The 21,364-nt window shown below is 54.9% G+C and overlaps 1 protein-coding gene across 1 annotated transcript in view; it reads left to right on the top strand.

The window, feature by feature from the left end:
• The window catches only part of LOC144946228 (twinfilin-2-like), a 35,691-nt gene that overhangs the window by 10,937 nt on the left and 3,390 nt on the right, over window positions 1-21,364 (top strand). Inside the window, exons 3-6 of the mRNA XM_078875090.1 lie at window positions 893-1,077; window positions 1,705-1,800; window positions 16,252-16,356; window positions 17,650-17,775. Of these exons, the coding sequence (XP_078731216.1) occupies window positions 893-1,077; window positions 1,705-1,800; window positions 16,252-16,356; window positions 17,650-17,775 (512 nt within the window). The remainder of the gene's footprint in view (window positions 1-892; window positions 1,078-1,704; window positions 1,801-16,251; window positions 16,357-17,649; window positions 17,776-21,364) is intronic.

Here is a 21,364-nt window from a genome sequence, read left to right as displayed (position 1 = left end):
TGCAATCGTTCATATTGGACAACCACCCCCGCCCCGTTGCAGGCAGACAGAACGTTTAGTGCCGTCAATCTTAGCTTCACCACCGTGGCGAGATTTTAACTCCCTCGCCTGGTACGCAGGAGGTCGGGAATTTGATCCTGACCCTGACGCCTGCAGTATATTTGAATTTTGCGGTGTCTCTCTCCCCGTGGTCGCGTGGATTTTTCTCCGGGTCCTCCGGTTTTTCCCTCCACGTTCAGAATCAACGTCACGCGTTTAAAGTGTTTGGCTGCCGTGACAATTCCACGTGACGATGGTAAGCCTCTTTGGTTTTTTCAGTAAAGTCACGTAGGTGAAAAAAGAATTAAAAATAAAAAGAAATAATAAATTCTTGAAATATTATGTATGGGTTTTTTTCACCTACGTGACTTTACCGAAAGAACCAAAGAGTATGGATCCTTACAGTCACGAACACTTTAAATATAGAATGATAAGCCTACTTCGTTGAGCCATCATTTGTGCCCGCGGCCACTTCTGCAAAAGGCCTACATAGCTCGGTGGGGCATTACCTTGTAAAATATAAATAGTTGTAGCTTCAATTTATTTTTGTGATTTGCTTACCTTTGCTATACATTGCGCTGCTGCCCGCGTCGTTGCACTGCTTGTTGTTGTTGTCACTTTCCGACCCCGTTGCCCCCTATTGGACATCCACGAATAAGAGCTACGTAGCTCATCGGATTCCTCCTCCAGCATCGATAAACATTCTGCTTGTGAAAACTAGCTATGTAGCTCACTTGGGGACCTTACCTGGTGATAAAAATAAAAATGATTTGGAAAGCGTTGCCGACTTTGTCCGGGGCTGGTTTCGGTGGCCGCCGGCCACGCTAACGACGCGCCGCTCGCCGCTCGCCAGGCACAGAGACGCTGGTGCTGGCCGAAGAGCGGCGGCCGGGGCAGGCGTGGGACGCGGAGTATGACGCGCTGGTCCAGTCGGTGCTGGAGCCCGAGCAGCCATGCTACCTGCTGTACCGCCTCGACTCGCAGAACCCGCAGGGACACGAGTGGCTCTTCATCACCTGGTGTCCCGACAGCTCACCGGTTTGTTACGCACACACACACGCGCATGCACACGCACACGCACATGCACACACACGTGCACGCATGCACGCACACACACACACACGCTGCTAAACAGTGTAGGTACCGTACATAGACAACCGTGCTAATGGTGCAGTGTATAGTGTAGTTTATAGTAGTGTTTAGTGTATGGAGGTGGAGCGTATAGTGTACTGTATACTGCGGTGTATTGTAGTGTATAGTGTAGTGTTTAGCGTCGTGTATAGCATCGTGTGTAGTCTCCCGCGCATCTCCCACACGAGGCCACGCCCCCCTTCTCGCTCCACCGGCAGACTCAACCGTCCTCTTCCGTCACCTGACCACGCTCCTCTTCTCAATCATTCCCGTAACCACCGGTCCCTTCGCACTCACAACTGATACCACTGTCATTACCTGCCGTGGCCACTAGTACACTCGTACTGTAGGCTGACTCCCCTGTCATTACCTCCCGTGGGCACTAGTCCCCTCACACTGCATGCAGGCTCTATTGCCCTTACATCAGTACACAATCACGGGTATGCAAACGCGACCGTGTGTACACACACACACACACAAGAACAAAGGTATCACCCAGCACTGTCCCCCACCCCGCGTGCCGCCCCCTCCTAGGTGCGTCAGAAGATGCTGTACGCGGCGACCCGGGCCACGGTGAAGAAGGAGTTTGGTGGAGGCCACATCAAGGAGGAGCTCTACGGCACGGAGAAGGTGGGAAAAATCACCGCGCCACGGTTATCGTGGGCCTCCCGACGGTGATCCGCCTCCTTATTGCTCTTCTATTGCTGCTGCTACCGTGGCTGCTTATTCCGCGTGAACGTCGCCACGCGCCGATTCCTGAGTGACCAGACACTGACAGCCTCGTCTCATCCACACCGCTCCGCCACCACCACCGCCACACAGCGGGTCACGACAACTCGCTGATTCGCACTCGCTCACCCACTCGCAACAACAACTGCCGCTCGCCACTAAATATCTTAGAAGTTATCAAGGCGCTTGTGCCAGGCTGCTTCCACTTTGAGGCCACTTGAAGTTTCGTAGGCTCCGCTGGCAGGAGGTCACTGGACAGACCTAGCAGGTGCCACGGGTTGACCGACTGAGATGACTGGCAAATGCACCACCTGTGTGCCCCCTACTGTGCCAACTCGCTGCATATTAGCCGCTCAGCGCTCCGCTCCTTGTGAGCGTCGCTTCTCTGCCCTCCGCTGTTGCTGGAGGGTGACTGCCTCCCCAAAGACAAAGCTCCCCCATATAACCTTTAACAGACTGTCGGTCCAAGTGCTGTTAGCGAGCACCTATGAAGGTCGGCACGGCACACGAGGGGGTGGGTGGCCAACACCACGGTTGGCCCCTTTTGTCTCCCCAGTCGCGACGTTTACACATCAGGTATACATTTGAGGCTGAGTCGACCTAGGAGAGGCTCAGGACCAAATGAGATATTCCTCACTGGTGTTGGCCGTCAGCGGGAATCGAACTCGAGTCGCTGGGTTCATAGCGCAGCGCACTAACTGCTTCGCCACTGCCTCCCCACACAGACACACACGGACACACACACACACGTGTAACTTAGGCTATGAACACATTCATTGTCCCCCCCCCCCACACCTCCGATTAGCAAGGTTGGCTATGTACGGTGTGAAAGAAGTTCAACATACAGTACATACAAAGACTTACACAGAGACCCACAGACTCACATAGACCCATAGATATACATACTACACTTTACACTATACACTACACTACTATACTCTACACTACGACACACTACTATACACTACACTATACAGTACACTATACACTACACTCCTATACACTACACTTCTATACACTAAAACACTACTGTACACTACACCATTATCACGGTTGGCTACGTACGGTATGAAAGAAGTTCAACGTACATGCGTACATTGTTGAGCAGCAGAGATTGGGAATGCACAAGCAAAATGCGTCCGGGTGGGTTTGTATTGGTGATTTTAGTAATTGGTTACTTGCTGCTGACTGGCGGTCGTGTGAGTCACTGCAGCTCGTGATGGAACTGGTGTGCGCGGGGGCTCGGCATGTTCCGTTTGGCGCTTTCAAACGCAAGTTGTTGAGAGCGTTTATGCGTCAGCTGTCGTCCGTCTATGAAAAATAAGAATGTGTGTTTAACCTTTCTGGCAATAAAACAGGAGGTGTTCAGATGTTCAAACACCAAATATGAACCTTTTGCAAGGGGGATCGGGTTCACATCAACAAACGTGCTCTGACAATACATGGAATTGACTTTGAAACTGACCTAGACCAGAGACAGCTGTCTTTATGGCCTAGTTTCGCCAGTGTCAGACCAGGGAACAACGCCAAAAGGCGAACAGCTCAGGGTTAGAAGCTACATCATTTGACTTTTTATACCTTGTCCCTGTCCGTAAGCAGGGGTGGGGGTACGTAGGTACGTACGTTCACCACCGTATGTAGCCAGCTGTGCTCATCGGAGGTGCGGAGGAGGTGGGAGTGGAGGGTTGTCACACGCTTAACTCTCTGTAAGGATGATCCAATCTGGAACGAAACCTCAGTGTGGGGTCGTGCTGCTGCTGTTCCACTGGCCACTTCGATCGAAGCGTTGCCTACAACCTGGGGGACGTGAGCCAGGCAAACGCGTCCATTTATAGACGGTCAAGCTAACCCACAATAGAGGCTTTTTTGGGGTTAGCTGGCGTAAATATAAATGTGGCGTTAAACCACCACCACCGCCACCACCTCGACACAGCCAATTAGGTTTGTGTCATGTAAACATAACGTGCCAATTCATTGCTAGCACAGCACTTAGCGGTGTGTTCGAGAGTAACACCTGCAAGATTTACAATTTCAGTGCGACGTTTTGCCAGTAATTACAGCTCGCATCGTCAGCCGACAGCCTGAAGTCGCACGCTCTGTTTGCGTGACAGCCTTACTGATTGGCTGTCTTGGGTGGGGGTGGCGGGTTTAACGACACATTTATATTTACACGATCTCACCAAAAAACCTCTATTATTGTTGTTAGGTGTTGTTTGTTTTTTAGTGTTTTAAATCTGTTTACTGTATGAAATTTGTATAAATAGAGGAGCTGAAACATCCTACTTTAAGAAGTTTCTGTTTTTGCTGCACCGTACTTCCCACCAATCTCGAATACTCAGCATGATGTATACACGTGCAGTATTTTCATTGTTTTAGTTGTATGTATTGTAGAATGTCCTGTATATATGTAGGGCTGTTACGGGAGGGCTGTAAGTGCATACGATCCAATGGGTAACAAACACAGTGGGCGGAGTTACGGGAGTACACGGGGGGGGTGCCCGCAGCGACGTCCGCATCAGGCAGCCTGGGGGGTTGTGATCCTGTTGGGGGGTATAAAGGGGGAGGACAAAGAGAGCTCGGGGCTCAGTCTGGGAACGAAGGAGGAAGAGTGAAGATCCTCTAGCTAGAGCCCTGGACTCCCCTCGACGCCGCCCTTGTCAGGGCTGCAGAGGAGCGAGCCAGAGGCGTGGTTCCGTGAACCAGGGTTAGACCCTGGGACTCCGGAGACCGTAGCCCGACTCACCAGTGTCGGGCCAGTTAGCCTCCACTAGCTCGTTAGAGGAGGACTTGGGGATAGGTGAGATTAGCTAGGGGGTATCCCCAGTTATCCGGGTGAGGGGGCCGCTACCCCCTCTAGTGTTGTCCTGTACCGATAAGCTGAAAATAAATATACGTGTGCCTCAACCTGGGTGTCCAGCGTCTTCACCGGTACTTCATCTGGTGTCAGAAGTACTACGGACATGGAAACACGTCAGACAGCTCGAGCCAGAGTACCGGAGGAGGACACTGCTGAAGTCGTTGAGCCCGAGGCGGCTCACCAAGACATGGCGCAGCCGGGGGCCGACGCCTTCCTACCGGGGCATCGGCATGAAGAGGGGCCGCAGCCAGACGCGCTACGGCTGGCTCACGAGAGACTGGCGGAGCTACTGTACGCCGCTGCCGCCACGCTGGAAAACATCACGCGGCTGGGGGCTGGTGGTCCACCACGGGGCGAGGGGAGTCGTCAACCTGAGCGCCTTCCCGCCATTTCTGAAAACTCAAACTTTGAATTTCCCGCCATCGTCACGGCAGCTGCGGAGGGCGTGGCCGGGCTCAACCTTGGGTCCGACACCGCTCTCGCTGGGACAGCTGCGTCATCTCCAGCGGAGGGAGCGTCATCACATCCGCGACAGGCGATTCCATCTGCCATTCGCGCCGACGCACAGCCGAGTCCCGGGGATAGCAGCCTACAGACGTCCAAGGCGAACGCTGCGCTACAACAACGGCTGCCTCCGCTGAAAGAATTTGTTGGTGCAGAGGGCGACTGGGGCGGCTTCCAGCGACGCTTCATCGCCCACCAAGAAATGGCAAGGTGGTCCGACGATGAAGCCCTCTGCGCGCTGCCGGCGCTCCTCGACGCAGACGCGCTCGCCGCCCTCACATCGGCGCCGAAAGAGAAGCGGTCTACTCTGCCGAAGGCACTACAGCTGCTGGCCGGGGTCTATGGACCTTCAGCGGAATGCAGAGAGCGGTTCTACGAGCGCAAGCGGGGTGAGAAGGAGTCGCCCCTGGCATACAGGACGAGCCTCCTAGCGCTGGCTAAGACGGCTTTTCCCCGTATGGACGACGATGGCGTGGACGCGATGGTCACGGAGAAAATACTCCTCCTGGCAGACGACCTGGACATCGCTGTCGTCGCACAGGAGGACGCCGAGATGACCTCTCTTCAGGCGGCGCGCCTCCTTCACGCCAACCTTCTGTCCCTGCGGCGGAAAGCCAGCAGGGCATCGGCAGGGCGTGCGGTGGCTGCAGCCACCCTTCCGACGGAGGAGCTCTTCGCCGTCGACCATCGACGGCAACAGGCGCAAGAAGTACGGTCGGCCCGGGACGGGTCAAGCCGTTTCAACCGCCCGTCGTCTCCACCGGGGCTCCCGCGGTGTTTCAACTGCGGCGTCCGGGGCCACGTCGCCTCGGGGTGCCGCTCTCCTCGACAGCGCGGGACGACGGCTCGACGGGACGCCGGGCCTCCTCCTCCCAAGCTCCAGCAACATGACCCGGCGAGTCGCGGCACCACACATGTTTGGCCAAAGCACCTACCCGTTGCACGCTCTCGCACCACAACAAACGGGGGGCCGATGTCGCGTTGCGTGGGGCCAACGCGGATCACTGCGGGGACTCAAATCGAGCCCAAACAGTGGTCCGTGTTGGCCCATCGCGTGGTAGCCGCGTCGTCAGGGTCGTCGGCCGTAGTCGGACACATTGACGGGGTAGAAGTACGCATCTTGGTCGATACGGGGGCATCGGCGACAATCATTTCGGAATTAATTTACAATATTCTGCCCGTACAAAGCCGGCCTTTACTGCCGGTTAACGTCCCATTCTATGCCGCTAACGGGGGCTCTCTCGGCATCATGGGACAGATTCGAGCGCAAATTTCTATTGGGGACATCAAATTGTCGGGGCCGATTTTCGTTTCCTCCTCGCTGGCGGTTCCGTGCCTGCTGGGGACGGATTTCTTAGGTAAAATGCCCATTCGTATTTTGATCGACCAAGGATGCATTGAGCTTCCATCGGGGCGGCGCATGGCGTTCCTGCCATCCCCTGCGGCGGCTCGGTCGGCGTTCGCGACGGTACCGGCGTTCGTCGTTGAAACTGTTCGTGTGCCGCCGGGAGCTCAAATGCTAGTGCCTCTCAAACTTCGTAAGCCCTTCGCTAAGGGCATAGGGGATCAGGGTGTTTTGCTGGGACCGTCTAGGGCCGGGGTTAATGGGCCTCATTTGATTCCGGCCCAGACCGTCGTAAGAGGGGACGGGGACCCTTTCATCGCGGTCCTAAATGTGGGATCGCAGACGGTGGTGGTTCCTCAAGGGACGGTGCTCGCTCACGCGACGCCAGTGCCCTGCGAGGAACCTGTCGCGAACCACGTTGGCACTGCTTCCCGGATGCTCCCACATTCGGACAGCGATGAAGGGTGGATCGACGCGCTTTGTGCGGGATCGACGGACCTGACAAATTCAGAGCGCCAACAGCTTAGAACGCTACTGAGGGAATTTTCCGACGTTTTCAGTCGTGATAAATATGATTTGGGTTGCACTCACCTGCTGCGTCACCATATTGACACGGGTGACAGCGCGCCAATTCGCCAAAATCCGTTTCGGTTAAGTCCCGCCGAAAAGGACCATGTCAAATCGGCTGTTGATGACATGTTAGCCGCCGACATCATTTCTCCCTCCACCAGCCCGTGGGGAGCGCCGATCGTCCTGGTTAAAAAGCAGGACGGCTCGTTGCGGTTTTGCGTGGATTTTCGGCGCCTTAATAAAATTTCGGTTGCCGACGCATACCCGCTCCCACGGATGGACGAATCGCTGGACGCTTTGGCGGGAGCGCGATTCTTCTCCACACTAGATTTACTTTCGGGATTCTGGCAGCTTCCTCTGGACGATGATTCTAAACCTAAAACTGCTTTCCGTACACCGCACGGCCTGTTCCAATTCAACCGATTGCCGATGGGCTTACACTCAGCGCCGGCAACTTTCCAGCGATTGATGGAATTGGTTTTGGCTGGATTGCAATGGGAATCGTGCCTGATTTATTTGGATGACGTTATTGTCTTTGGTAAAACTTTTGATGAACATCTCCAGAGGTTGCGGGCGGTTTTCCTAAAGATGCGGGCTGCTAATTTGAAATTTAAGCCCCAAAAATGCCATTTGTTACGCGAGTCGGTGCGTTATTTAGGGCACATCGTAGGGCGCTCGGGTATTGCTACCGATCCCGCCAAAACGCAGTGTGTCAGCTCCTGGCCGACTCCCACCTCGGTGGGAGAGGTCAGGAGTTTTATTGGCTTCGCATCATATTACCGACGCTTCGTCGCTAATTTTGCAACAATTGCCAAACCCCTACACGCGTTAACTTCTAAAGGGGTTCGGTTCCACTGGGGTCAGGATGAGGAAGCTGCTTTCTGCTCCCTTCGGGACGCGCTGGTGAAGGCTCCTCCCTTGATTTACCCAGATTTTTCGAGGCCGTTTTTGCTCGACACCGACGCGAGCAACACGGGTATTGGAGGCGTGCTTTCCCAGGTGGTTGACGGCGTGGAACGGGTGGTCGCGTACGGCAGTCGGGTGTTGTCTCCAACGGAGCAAAGATATTGTGTCACCCGTAGGGAACTGTTGGCAATTGTCTATTTCATCCAACAGTATCGCCCATATCTGTACGGTCGGCATTTCACCGTCCGCACAGATCATGCGGCACTGCAGTACGCCCTGAAGGTTCAACAGCCATCGGGACAATTGTCCCGATGGCTGGAGGTCCTCCAGGATTTCAGTTTTGAAACCACTTATCGTAAGGGCGTTCGCCACACCAACGCTGACGCTCTGTCACGGATGCCAACCGCCTCCGAATGCGCATGTCTCCTGGGGTCGGGGCGTTGCAAGCCAGTGGGGGACGTGATGGTTCCGGTCCTGGCGGCGGCCGCCGACGATGAAACGGTAGTCCCCATTGATATCGCCGAACAGGGGAGAGATTCCCTGCTTGGATTGCCCGTTGATGAATGGGGGCGCCTCCAGTTGGAGGATGCCTCCCTCCTCGCGTTGCGTCGTCGCGCCGGGGAGAGGGGGCGTGTGACGGGTCATGCCGACGCATGGGAAACCCATGCGGGCTTGCTTATGCATTGGGACGGGAAATCCCAGCGTCACCGGCTGGTGGTCCCTTCTGGCCTACGAGGTAAGGTGGTGTGGGCTGCTCATGAGCGCCTCCTCCACCTAGGTACCCAGAAAACACTCGCCTTGCTTCAGCTGAATTTTTTTTGGCCGGGTATGACAAGGGATGTCGCTGATCTGTTGGCGGCATGCCCTCAGTGTGCGCAGCGCAAACCACCGGCACGGGAGTCGAACCCGCCCTTACAATCCATCCAGGTCTCCAGAATAAATGAACTGGTCGCACTGGATATTCTGGGGCCATTCCCCGCCACCTCCAGGGGAAATAAATATTTGCTTACTGGGGTCGAATATTTTACGCGCTGGCCTATGGCCTGGCCCCTGGCGAATCAGTCGGCAGCAGCCATCGTCGACGCCTTTGTCCAAGGTTATGTCATGGACAAAGGTGCCCCGGAGCGGTTGTTGACCGACCAGGGTAGAAATTTTTCGGGGAAACTCCTAAAACAAGTCTGTGATCTCCTGGGAACGAAAAAAATTCGAACCTCCCCCTATCACCCGCAAACGGACGGGATGGTCGAGCGTCTGCATCGCACCATCACGTCTATGTTGTCGCAGCAAGTTTCGGACTCACAGGCTGATTGGGACTTACAAATTCAAGGGGTTCTAGCGGCATACAGATTGGCTCCCCATGCTGCGACGGGGTTTTCACCTTTCTTTCTTATGTATGGCCGCGAACCCGACCCACCTGTTCGGGCACAGTTGCAGATCCCCGTGCCGCTGGGCAAATCTAAATTGGACGATCACGTTAAATTTAACCTTGACAAACTGACTGAGGCGCGGGATGCGGCGAGGCTAAATTCTGACAGGCGTCAGAAGGCGAACGAGCGCCTCAGACTGGCTCGCGCGCACGTGCTGCAGTGGAAGCCGGGGGACAGGGCATGGCTGCACTGTCCCCAGGTACCACTCGCGACCTCCTCTAAACTCGTACGCCCGTGGCGGGGCCCCGTCGAGGTTATTGAGGTTTTGAGGCCTCAGTGCGTTCGAATCCAATGGGGGAGGCGCCGGTGGTTTGTACACCCCTCTAGGCTGAAGCCGTTTGTTGCGGTGCGGGGGCCCACGCCACGCACGCGAGGCCAAGCATGTGGGGGGTCGACCGACTCGGAGGGTCCGTCGCTGCTCTCGCCTGATGTGTTGCCGGCTGTCCCACCCACAGGTGCACCGGGAATGACGGGCTCACGCCCTGGAACCCCCACAGGTGATGCCGACAGTCGCGCGACTTCAATCGCGACCTCACCTCGCATGGGACAGCCGCCACCGGATGGTCCGCCGTCCGGGGTTGCCCCGTGTGACGGGCCTGCGGCAAGGACGCGCGCTAAAATGCGCAGACTCTTATAATATACAGCAGGAAGAAAAAGAAAAAAAAATTTATTTTCCTTCACGTGTCATGGTTACTGTATGCTGCGTCGGTGGTGTGCTCCTTGCACACTGAGTGTGTTGTGTTGTGTGGGCGCGGTGTGTGTGTTGTGGGTGCGTTGTGTGTCGTGGGTGTGCTGTGTGTGATGGGGGAGTTCCTGGCTAGTTGTACATACGTGCTTACGGATTTCGTATTTATGCGGGGGGGGGGGTGCGTCGGACATTCCCTTCGGGGGTATGGTTGTTGTTCTTGTTGTTGTTCTTCTATTTGCATTTTGTTGAAAAAATGAGGCACACACGGGGTCGAGGGGTAATTGTTCCTTTATTTGGAATTGTTGCAGCCGGGACGGCTGCGAGCTGTAATGGGGGGGGTGATGTAGGGCTGTTACGGGAGGGCTGTAAGTGCATACGATCCAATGGGTAACAAACACAGTGGGCGGAGTTACGGGAGTACACGGGGGGGGTGCCCGCAGCGACGTCCGCATCAGGCAGCCTGGGGGGTTGTGATCCTGTTGGGGGGTATAAAGGGGGAGGACAAAGAGAGCTCGGGGCTCAGTCTGGGAACGAAGGAGGAAGAGTGAAGATCCTCTAGCTAGAGCCCTGGACTCCCCTCGACGCCGCCCTTGTCAGGGCTGCAGAGGAGCGAGCCAGAGGCGTGGTTCCGTGAACCAGGGTTAGACCCTGGGACTCCGGAGACCGTAGCCCGACTCACCAGTGTCGGGCCAGTTAGCCTCCACTAGCTCGTTAGAGGAGGACTTGGGGATAGGTGAGATTAGCTAGGGGGTATCCCCAGTTATCCGGGTGAGGGGGCCGCTACCCCCTCTAGTGTTGTCCTGTACCGATAAGCTGAAAATAAATATACGTGTGCCTCAACCTGGGTGTCCAGCGTCTTCACCGGTACTTCAATAATAATAATATAATAATATAATATTAACACTGAAATCCAGCATAGCTGCTTTGTTTTGTCATACGCACACACACGGTGCCGATAGCCGGACTGGTTACAGCCCGTGGAGCGGTTTTTGCCGGATCGGCCCGGGACTGTTCAAGCTCACGCCTGCCCTCACCGCCACCCGTCCCGTCGGCTTCCAGCACGGCTAATTAAATGCCCTGCCCCTCCCCTTCCCCGGGGGGACACAACACGTGCGTTGGAAAGCGTCACAGAACACGTGTGTGTGCGTGCGCGAGCTTTCCCTGCGTTTGCGATCGACGCAGCTTCAGACGGCCCGGGCGTGTAGCTGCGTGAGTTCGTTTGGGTTGCAGCTTCACTCTGTAAATGTATTTATGTGACTTGGTGCTACTGCGGTGACGGCGACGCACGTCCTTGCTTGTCCAAGAGCCCTTCATTGCAGATACAAACGCTATTCCTAGGCCCCGGGCTTCTTCGTTTCTCGATGCTAGACCTTCTCTCCATCCGCCCCTTCCACTCCTGCTCCTTTTATATCCCTCGACCCCCTCCCCGCCCCCGTTTCCCTCGTCCAATCCTCGTCCACCTCCTCTCTAACGATCGTCAAACGTCTCCCCGGCAGTCCGCCCTCGTTTCCCCCCCCCCCTCCGCCTTTTACGTTTTAATTTCTCAACCAATTGGTTCAATTCTCCGGCCCTAACCAATCCGCTTTGAGGCCTCTCTGCACCAATCAGAGGCCTTTAACACACCACCTGACTGTCCGTTTGCACGCGTACCGTGGCGGTTAAGTGGTCTGTTGTTTTCCGTCTCTACACGATGACTGCATTCTATCTCTCCCGTAACGCGTGTTGTTTTCAAAAGCGCGAAATTGGACGTATCGATTTCTTGCATTGGTGTGCAATTGTGAACAGCAGGCATATCGGACATTAGTTCATCTAATCGGCATCATCATTGGTTCACTACCAGGTGTGTGGTGAAGTTAGGAGATGCCCCATGTCTCTGTGTGCTCGGTATTCGAAGGCCTGAACACCAGAATCGGTGATTTCCCCGACAATGTGTTCATCAGAGAGGCGGTTCCCTATCCGAACAGCAGCGAAGGAGAAGAAGCGAGCTTCTGTCCAGGGAGCAATGTTCTGGCAACTGGGTGGGGGGGGGTCAAGGGCGCAGGACTTGGTAGGGGTGGTGCATCATCATGGGGTGACACGGCGGCTTTCACGCGGGGGTGGAAGCATGGCCTGAAGGCCTGTGGGGGGGTCGATGGTTGCTGCGCACTTTGTGCAGGGCTGTGACAGCAGCGCACGTTAACGCTGCCAATGTATTATAGTGGACAACATTTTTGCCGTGACGCGGATGCCAAATTGGTTGCGACGGCGATGGAGTGAGCGTAACCACGGTCGCTGTAATGGCTGCCTCAGCGTAGCGTCGCCCCACAGAGCATTGGGATGCTGCTGGATGCTTCTAGATGTTGCCCACGCACCTCAGTCTTTGTTCGGCCTGCGTACGCATCTCACGTGCTATCGCGGACTGTGCTTTACCCTAAGTTATGTATTATTTATGATAACTCGATTTTTCCATAAGAAGGTGTTCTTCAGGAACGCAGCTACCGCGCTATAGGAGAACGAACTGTATTTTGATTTACCAGGCAAGGCCCACTGAGCTACATATCCCTTTGTCTGAAGTGACCTGGCCACAAACGGCAGCTCGACGAAGTGGCTTATCGTCGCGTGGACATTTATAGCAGCCAAATACTCTGAACCCATGTTGATTCTAAATGTAGAGGGGAAACCGGAAAACCCAGAGAAGAATCCAGGCGACCACGGGGAGAACATGCCAACTCTACATACACAGGCGTCAGGGTTGGGGTCGGACCCACGACCATCCTGCATACCAGGCGACGAGGGAGTTAACATCTCTAACCCATAAATCGTGTAATTCATGTGTGTGTGCTTGTGCACACGTTACGTAACAGTTGATGTTAGGTAACAGCGGCGGCGCTGCGGTTAGCACACCGTGCCGCGAAAACCCATCTCCCGAGTTCGATGGTGCCGACCACATCCAATCGACCTCATGCGCCCAAGTCGGCCTTCATAGGTGTTTCTCTGAGAGCACGCGCCCCAGCGGTCTGTGTCGGCTACCCAGGGTAACGTTTTCTCTTGTGTGTCGATGTTGCAAGGGATGGGTTACAAAAGTCTTCGCGAGGGCTTTGCACGCTCGCGCATGCGTGTGTGTATCAGGAATGTAAAGGTTCGTCGCCAATTCTCAGTTTTTTACCCCTTGATTTATATTGCCCGTCCCGTCTGTACCGTCTCATTCGCATCGTGCGTCTCACGTGCTGCCGTGTTCGTTCATCACGAACGGTGAATTTTTGGACATTTCGAATCGATTTACTGCAACGAGTCACCTTCCCAGCCGTGCGTACGCGAGGCGTGAGCGAACGTAATTCTCTTTCCATTTAACATTATTATTACTTTCGCCTTTCACGGCTTTTCTTGTTGCCTTTGCTGCCAAATTTTGAAGCAACGAGAAAAAGAAAAAGAGTTCCGAGCATTTTCCCGAGCAAGGCGATGGCACCCACAGTTTTTGGGGGTCTTGGCTAGACTGGGCAAAAGAGCGATGTGCGGAGTGGAGGAGAGACCCCTAAACTCAAGCAAGGGGGGGGGGTGGGGAGGGACCCCCCTTTACACTCGCACAGGGAGCCATAGAGGAGACCCATAGACTCGCATGAAGCATCATAGACGGTAGACTTCCCGATTTGTCCACGTGCAGTTTATCCGATTGGCGGATTTAACCGCGCGCACCTGAGGTGTTGACACGAATGAACAACTCGTGGATTATTTCCCCCTCAAGCCCAAATTAATAATCTAAAAACGGTTACGCGTCGTTATTCTTGGAATTGTGTATTACAAGTCTCACGTTCTTAAAACCGAACAAATATGGGTGCTCCGGTTAATCTGAAACCCATCGATTGCCTCTGCAGTACAGTACAGTGTCTCCTCTACTTTTGAACGAGTTCGGTTCCAGAGGTCTGTTCATAAGTCGATTTGTTCGTAATTCCAACTTTATTCCTGTCGATTCCAAACGTGTTGTACGGCGTGTACACTAAACACGGGGAATGGCTTTAAAAGTTGCATCATCTCTTGTGTGATGTAGATGCCACTGGTTCTTCACGTTCTGCAAATGTAGATACCACCACCGCTATCTATTGTGCGGCGGTTGAATTTACGACTCTCGGTCCGAACGGGCAACTGGACATGCGGACCATGTCTATTCGTAAGTCCAATGTTCGTAAGTAGAGGAGTCTCTGTATTTGCATATTTTTTACAACATTGGGTGGCGTTTGATTGGCGTGGTTCTGCTATCCACTTACAGCCTTCTGCGTGGGAGCAGGAAAGTGTTCCCTACTGCAATTTTTGCGCAAACTCAATGTTCTTACCTTAAACGTAATCTATACCCATATTGGTGCGTTTTGGCAGAGAGATCCACAGAAAATTGATGTTTTTTTTAAATCATCCGCGATTTATAATTATTTGCGGCCGTCCTCCCCGTCATTAACGCCGAATCATCGAGAGCCTCCTGTACTCGCATAAGGACCCCGTATACTCAGACACCAATTTTTTTGTACGTTTTGTTATGATGATGTTGTTACTGCAATGGAAACGCGAGCCCGGTGCAACGTGCTGTGGTGGGGCGACCGTCAGGAGAGGGGCACAGGCAATCCGCGACAGTTCTCGGTCGAGTCTATGGGTCTCTGCGTGAGTCTATGGGTCTCTGCGTGAGTCTATGGGTCTCTGTGTGAGTCTATGGGTCTCTGCGTGAGTCTATGGGTCTCTGCGTAAGTCTATGGGTCTCTGCGTGAGTCTATGGGTCTCTGCGTGAGTCTATGGGTCTCTGCGTGAGTCTATGGGTCTCTGCGTGAGTCTATGGGACTCTGCGCGAGTCTATGGGTCTCTTTGTGAGTCTATGGGTCTGTGTGTGAGTCTATGGGTCTGTGTGTGAGTCTATGGGTCTGTGTGTGAGTCTATGGGTCTGTGTGTGAGTCTATGGATCTCTGTGTGAGTCTATGGTTCTCTGTGTGAGTCTATGGGTCTCTGTGTGAGTCTATGGGTCTGTGTGAGAATGGGTTTATGTTAGTCTATGGGTCTCTGTGTGACTATGGGTCTTCGTGCGAGTCTATGTATGCACCGTACGTAGCCAGCCGTGCTAATCGGAGGTGCTGGGTTCCTACAATCACTCGGACTCACAGAGACCTACGCTGGCAGTTTCTTTACAGCGACTTTTATTTTAATTGGCAATTTATTATTATTTTTTATTTTACCAGGTAAAGGCCCAAAGAGCCTACGTGGCTCTCTTTGAGAAGTGCACCCGGCGATCACAAATGATAGCTCAACGTGGTGGCTTGTGTCGTCACCGCGTGGACATTCACAGCAGCCAAATACAGTCATACCTCGCTATACGACCGCTTTGGAATACGTCGAGTTTGGTATACGTCGTGTTTTGACGAGAAAAAAATGTCTTGGGATACGACGTCTTGCTTGGGATACGACGCGCTTGCTAGAACTTGTATGGGTCGGGATGAGTCACCGCGTACCCACGTAGACCCCGTTCACGACTCCTCCCCTTCCTCACCACCATCCTCGTAGGCTGTCAACTCCTCTCAGCAAGGTAAAGTGATGTTTAATTTTATTTCAATTTATTTTAATTAATTTACGCATTTATTTTAATTTATGTATGCATTTTAGTAATATGTAGTGTCTACGTTATTTTATACAACCCCATTAATGTATAATATGCCATATATAATATAATTTCTTATACTCTGGAACGGATTATTTCCTTTCCCTTTATTTCTTATGGGAAAAATTCGTTTGGTTTACGTCATTTTCGGTATAAGTCCTACCTTCTGGAACGAATTAACGACGTGTACCAAGGTACCAGTGTACTTTAAACGCGTGACGTTGATTCCAAATGTGGATGAGGGAAAAACCGGAAGGCCCGGTGAAAAATCTACGTGACCACGGGGAGAGAGAGACACGTAAACTCCAATTATACAGGCCCACTGTGTGTTTGGCAATTGTGCAGTATAGTAGTTGTATAGAATGGTGAATGAGTAGTATAGTAGTTGTATATGATGGTAATTGTGTTGTACGCGGTGTGTGACGAACTGGTGCCTCTCACCTGCAGGAGGAGGTGAGCCTCTCCGGGTACAAGAAGCACCTCAAGCTGAGCAACGCACCCAACCCCCTCACGGCCGCCGAGGCCGAGCTACAGAAGCTGAAGCTCAACGAGGTGAGAGAGCAGCCGCAGGGACACACGGGGGGGGGGAGTCGTGGGGGAGACACGGAAGAGACGCGGGAGAGACGCGGGAGAGACGTGGGGAGACGTGGGAGAGACACGGGAGAGACGTGGGAGAGACGTGGGAGAGACGTGGGGACACGTGGGGAGATGTGGGGAGACGTGGGAGAGACGTGGGGACACGTGGGGAGATGTGGGGAGACGTGGGAGAGACGTGGGGAGACTAGGGAGAGACGTGGGGCAGACTCGGAGACTCGGGGAGACTTGGGGAGACGAGGGGGAGACGTGGCGGAGACGCGGGGAGACGTGGGGAAGACTCGGGGGACACGCAGGGAGGAGCAGGGGAGACTCAGGGAGGTGCGGTGAGACGCAGGGAGGAGTGGGGAAGGGGCAGGGAGACGCGGGGAGGAGTGGGAAGACGCTGGGGTGATGTGCAGAGGAGTGGGAAGGCGCGGGGAGATGGGGGGAAGCGTGGGGAAGGAAATGGGAGATGCGGCCATACACAGGAAGGAACAATGCGGAACGGGGAGACACACAGGGAGGCACACTGGGAGGCACACGGGGAGGCACACGGGGAGGCACACGGGGAGACACACCGAGGCACCGAGAGGAACGGGGAGACGCGGTTGGAATGAGGGCATGCCGGGAGCGACACGGAGGCAGCGAAGAACAGGGAGGGAGGAGCAGAGACACCGCCAGACACTCGGAGGCATGGGGAGGCACTGGAAGGAACAGCGACACGCAGACAAAGCTCCCCCTGGTACCCTTAATAGAGCCTTGGGACAAGTGCTGTTAGAAAGCAGCCATGAAGACCGGCACAGTACCTGAGACACACACTTACCACACCAGGTACTCATTTCAGGCTGAGTCGACCTAGGAGAGGAGGCCCGGGACCAGTTCAGATATTCGTCACTGGTGTTGGCCATGAGCGGGAATCGAAGTCGGGTCGCCGGGTTCGTAGCGCAGCTCCAAACCCTGAACACTACCGCTCCCCAGTGACGCACACACGCAGCAGACACACGCACACAGACACACGCACACAGACACGCACAGCAAACACTCACGCACAGACACACACGCACATCCACTCACGCACAGATATGCACAGCAGACACACAGACATGCACAAGACACGCACGCACAGATAGGCACGCACATCCACGCACAGCAGACGCACAGTGGTGCCCTGCTGGGAGAGCAGCGTGAGCCGGCGTGAGTGAGATCACCCCGCCCGGCCCGGCCCGGCTCTCCTCCCCCTCCCCGTCCAACGCCACCCTCCCCGTGCAGGTGAAGACTGACATCAGCGTGGACAGCAAACAGCAGACGCTGCAGGGCGTCTCCTTTCCCATCCAGGAGCGGGCGCTGCAGGCGCTGCAAAGGTTCAGCAAGGGAGAGGTCAACTACGTGCAGCTGGTGCGGGCAACCCGTGGGCGTGGACGCGTCGCGGCGGCCGCTCGGTTCGGCGGCGCTCGCGTTTCAGTTCGGTCAAAACGGTCGGTGCCGGGACGGCGGTCCAAGTTCATCAGTCCCACGTGGTTTTGTTCAGAAGCGAGCCGGCCCTTTGTGGTCGCGTGTGTTACTGTGTGTGCGTGTGTTACTGTGTGTGTGTTACTGTGTGTGTTACTGTGTGTGTTTGTGTGTGTGTTACTGTGTGTGTGTTACTGTGTGTGTGGGTAAAACTACGTAGCCGGGAGTCGGAGCCTTTCCCTGTACACCTTGGGGTGTGACAGGGATGTCCTCTGGCTCCCACATTATTTAACATCTATTTCGACTGCGTAGTTCGTGAAGCCTTCAATAGCTGTACCGGGGGATTTTCTATTTGGTACAGATATAATGGGAGGCTGATCGACGCCCGGGTGCGATCAAGGGATGGCTCCCTATTGGTCAACCACGTTATGTATGCCGATGATTTGGTAATAGCCAGAGGTGGGACAAAGTCATTGTTATGCAAGTCCAAGTCGAGTCGCAAGTCATCAAATTCATGACTCGAGTCTGACTCGAGTCCAAGTCACATGACTCGAGTCCACATCTCATAGGTGGGACAAAGTCATTGTTATGCAAGTCCAAGTCGAGTCGCAAGTCATCAAATTCATGACTCGAGTCTGACTCGAGTCCAAGTCACATGACTCGAGTCCACACCTCTGGTAATAGCTGCTCATTCAGAAGAGGAGTTGGAGACGCTGCTGCTGAGACTGGAGCGTGCCACTAAGAGGTGGGGCCTTACCATCAGCCCCACCAAAACGAAGCACCTGCCTGGGTATGTTGTACCATCGGACACTCCACTCCCACAACTCCCAATCGGTGATCGGGCAGTTGTGGAGAGAGTGGAGAGTTTCCCATACCTGGGCAGTGTGCTTATGACCGGCTCCAGTTTATCAGCAGAGGTCTCACTCCGAATCAGTCGAGCGGCAATATCTTTTCATCGGTTGCGTAACGCTGTGTGGAAGCTACCTGGTCTGTCGCTCCGCACGAAGCTTCAGGTCTTCTCGGCCACGGTCATTCCCTCCCTTCTCTACGCTTGCGAAACGTGGACCCCCCTAATGGAGCATCTTCGCCGGTTGGAAACATTTAGGCTCGCCTGCCTACGATCCATCCTGGGTTTAACCAGGCTGGATTGTGTGAGGAGCTCACAAATCCTTGAAAGATCTGGGCAATGTCCCATCGGTGAGCTCCTCCGGCAGGCAAGACTGCGTTGGCTGGGTCATGTAGCCCGCATGCCCAGCCACCGCATGCCTAAACAGCTTTTGTTCGGCCGGATCGAGGGGGCTAAATGGGCGTGGCACGGGCTAGAGAAGAGATGGAGTGATGTGGTACAGGAGGACGTGGAGCTGAGTGGACTTGCCGATGACTGGTACCAGCGGTGTCAAGATCGGCCTCAGTGGAGGAGGCTTGTGAAGGACGCTACTGGGCAGTTGGAGGCAGTCGCCCTCCAACAACAACGGAGGGCGGAGGAGCGACGCTCACAACAACGAGCGGAGTGCCGGGTGGCTAAAGCACAGCAAGTTGGTACAGTAAGGGGCACAGGTGGTGCATCTGCCAGTCATCTCGGTCATCTCGGTCAGTCGACCCGTGGCACCTGCTGGGTCTGCCCCGTGACCTCCTGCCAGCGGGCGTTCGACACTTCACGTGGCCTCAAGGTGCACTTGGCCTGGCACAAGCGTCGTGGTGACGTCACCGCCACTTAGTTCGATTCCCGCTCGCGGCCAACGTCGGTGACGATTATCTGAACTGGTCCTGAGCCTCCCCTAGGTCGACTCGGCCTCAAATGAGTACCCAGTGTGTAAACATCGCCACTCGGGAGACAAAGGCAGCCGGGCGTGGTGTTGGCCACCCACCTCCTCGTGTGCCGTTGCCGGCCTTCATAGGTGCTCGCTAACATCACTTGCCCCAATAGTCCGTTGAGGCTATACGGGGGATCTTTGCTGCCGCGGCTCTTAAGATTGCTCGGTCGGCAGGGAATTTGCACTGCAGATGAGTTGTTTGGTATCGCACGGCCACCATCGTAGGCCGCTGCTGTGGAACTGCTGCGGCCTGCCGCGTGTCGGTGCTCAAGGCACCCGCGCCTTGCGGCAACAGCCCCGTGCTGTGGGGACGATCGAACTCCGGTCATCCTCGCTGCTGCGTCGCCTTTTGGCTGGCCATCGAACAAAGACGGATGCCACATTGCGCGCTCGCAGATGCGCTTCTGTGGCCGTCTGGAACGCTCTTCCCATATTGGGAAGCCACCGGAGCGATGCGCTTTTAAACCGAGATTGAAAACTCATTTATTTTTCAACTTCTTTTCGTGTTTTAGTTTGTTGTCCTTCCCCCGCACCTCCCGATTTAGGACGGTTGTTTACGAGCGGTGCGAAAGAACCGGTTACCTGTTCATAAAGTCAGGGACCAGTAAATCATTCCGGTGGAGTTCTAGTGAGGAACAGAAGCGGTTTATGCTCACCGCTGCACCCCCACCGTGGTAACACGCGTCGTGTTTACCGCTCCAGAAAGTTTTTTGTACTTGCAGTAAATCGTTTCGAACCGGTTAATGACCGGTTCTGTTAGTGCGCTTACAGGTGACGCGAACAAACGTTTGTAGGCAGCGGCGTGGGGAGCGGTGGCGCAGCGGTTAGCGCTGCGCTACGAACCCGGCGGACCCGAGTTCCATTCCCGCCCACGGCCACCAACACCGGCGACGATCGTCTCGGCCGGCGTGCGTGGAGAGTGTGTGTATGAGCGAGTGTCAGAGCGAGTGAGTGTCAGAGTGTGTGAGCGAGTGTCAGAGCGAGTGAGCGAGTGTCAGAGCGAGTGAGCGAGTGTCAGAGCGAGTGTCAGAGCGAGTGAGCGAGTGTCAGAGCGAGTGTCAGAGTGAGTGAGCGAGTGTCAGAGCGAGTGAGCGAGTGTCAGAGCGAGTGAGCGAGTGTCAGAGCGAGTGAGCGAGTGTCAGAGCGAGTGTCAGCGTGTGTGCGAGTGTCTGAGCGAGTCTCTGTGCGAGTGTCTGAGCGAGTCTCTGAGCGAGTGTCAGAGCATGTGTGCGAGTGTCTGAGCGAGTCTGAGCGAGTGTTAGAGCGAGTGAGCGAGTGTCAGAGCATGTGTGCGAGTGTCTGAGCGAGTCTCTGAGCGAGTGTCAGAGCGTGTGAGCGAGTGTCAGAGCGTGTGTCAGAGCGAGTGTCATAGCGTGCGTGTGAGCGAGTGTCAGAGCGTGCGTGTGAGCGAGTGTCAGAGCGTGTGAGCGAGTGTCAGAGCGTGTGAGCGAGTGTCAGAGCGTGCGTGTGAGCGAGTGTCAGAGCGTGCGTGTGAGCGAGTGTCAGAGCGTGCGTGTGAGCGAGTGTCAGAGCGTGCGTGTGAGCGAGTGTCAGAGCGTGCGTGTGAGCGAGTGTCAGAGCATGCGTGTGAGCGAGTGTCAGAGCGTGCGTGTGAGCGAGTGTCAGAGCGTGCGTCCGCGTGCCCGCTGATCGTCGGCGTTCGCGCCGGACCACTCGCCCGTGCGTGTGCGCGCCCTGCAGTAGAATTCGGCACGGTCGGT

The sequence above is a fragment of the Lampetra fluviatilis genome, chromosome 40, assembly GCF_964198595.1.
Source record: "Lampetra fluviatilis chromosome 40, kcLamFluv1.1, whole genome shotgun sequence".
NCBI lineage: Eukaryota > Metazoa > Chordata > Hyperoartia > Petromyzontiformes > Petromyzontidae > Lampetra > Lampetra fluviatilis.
The sequence above is the reverse complement of the archived record's forward strand: the minus strand, read 5'-3'. Positions and strand labels throughout refer to the sequence as shown.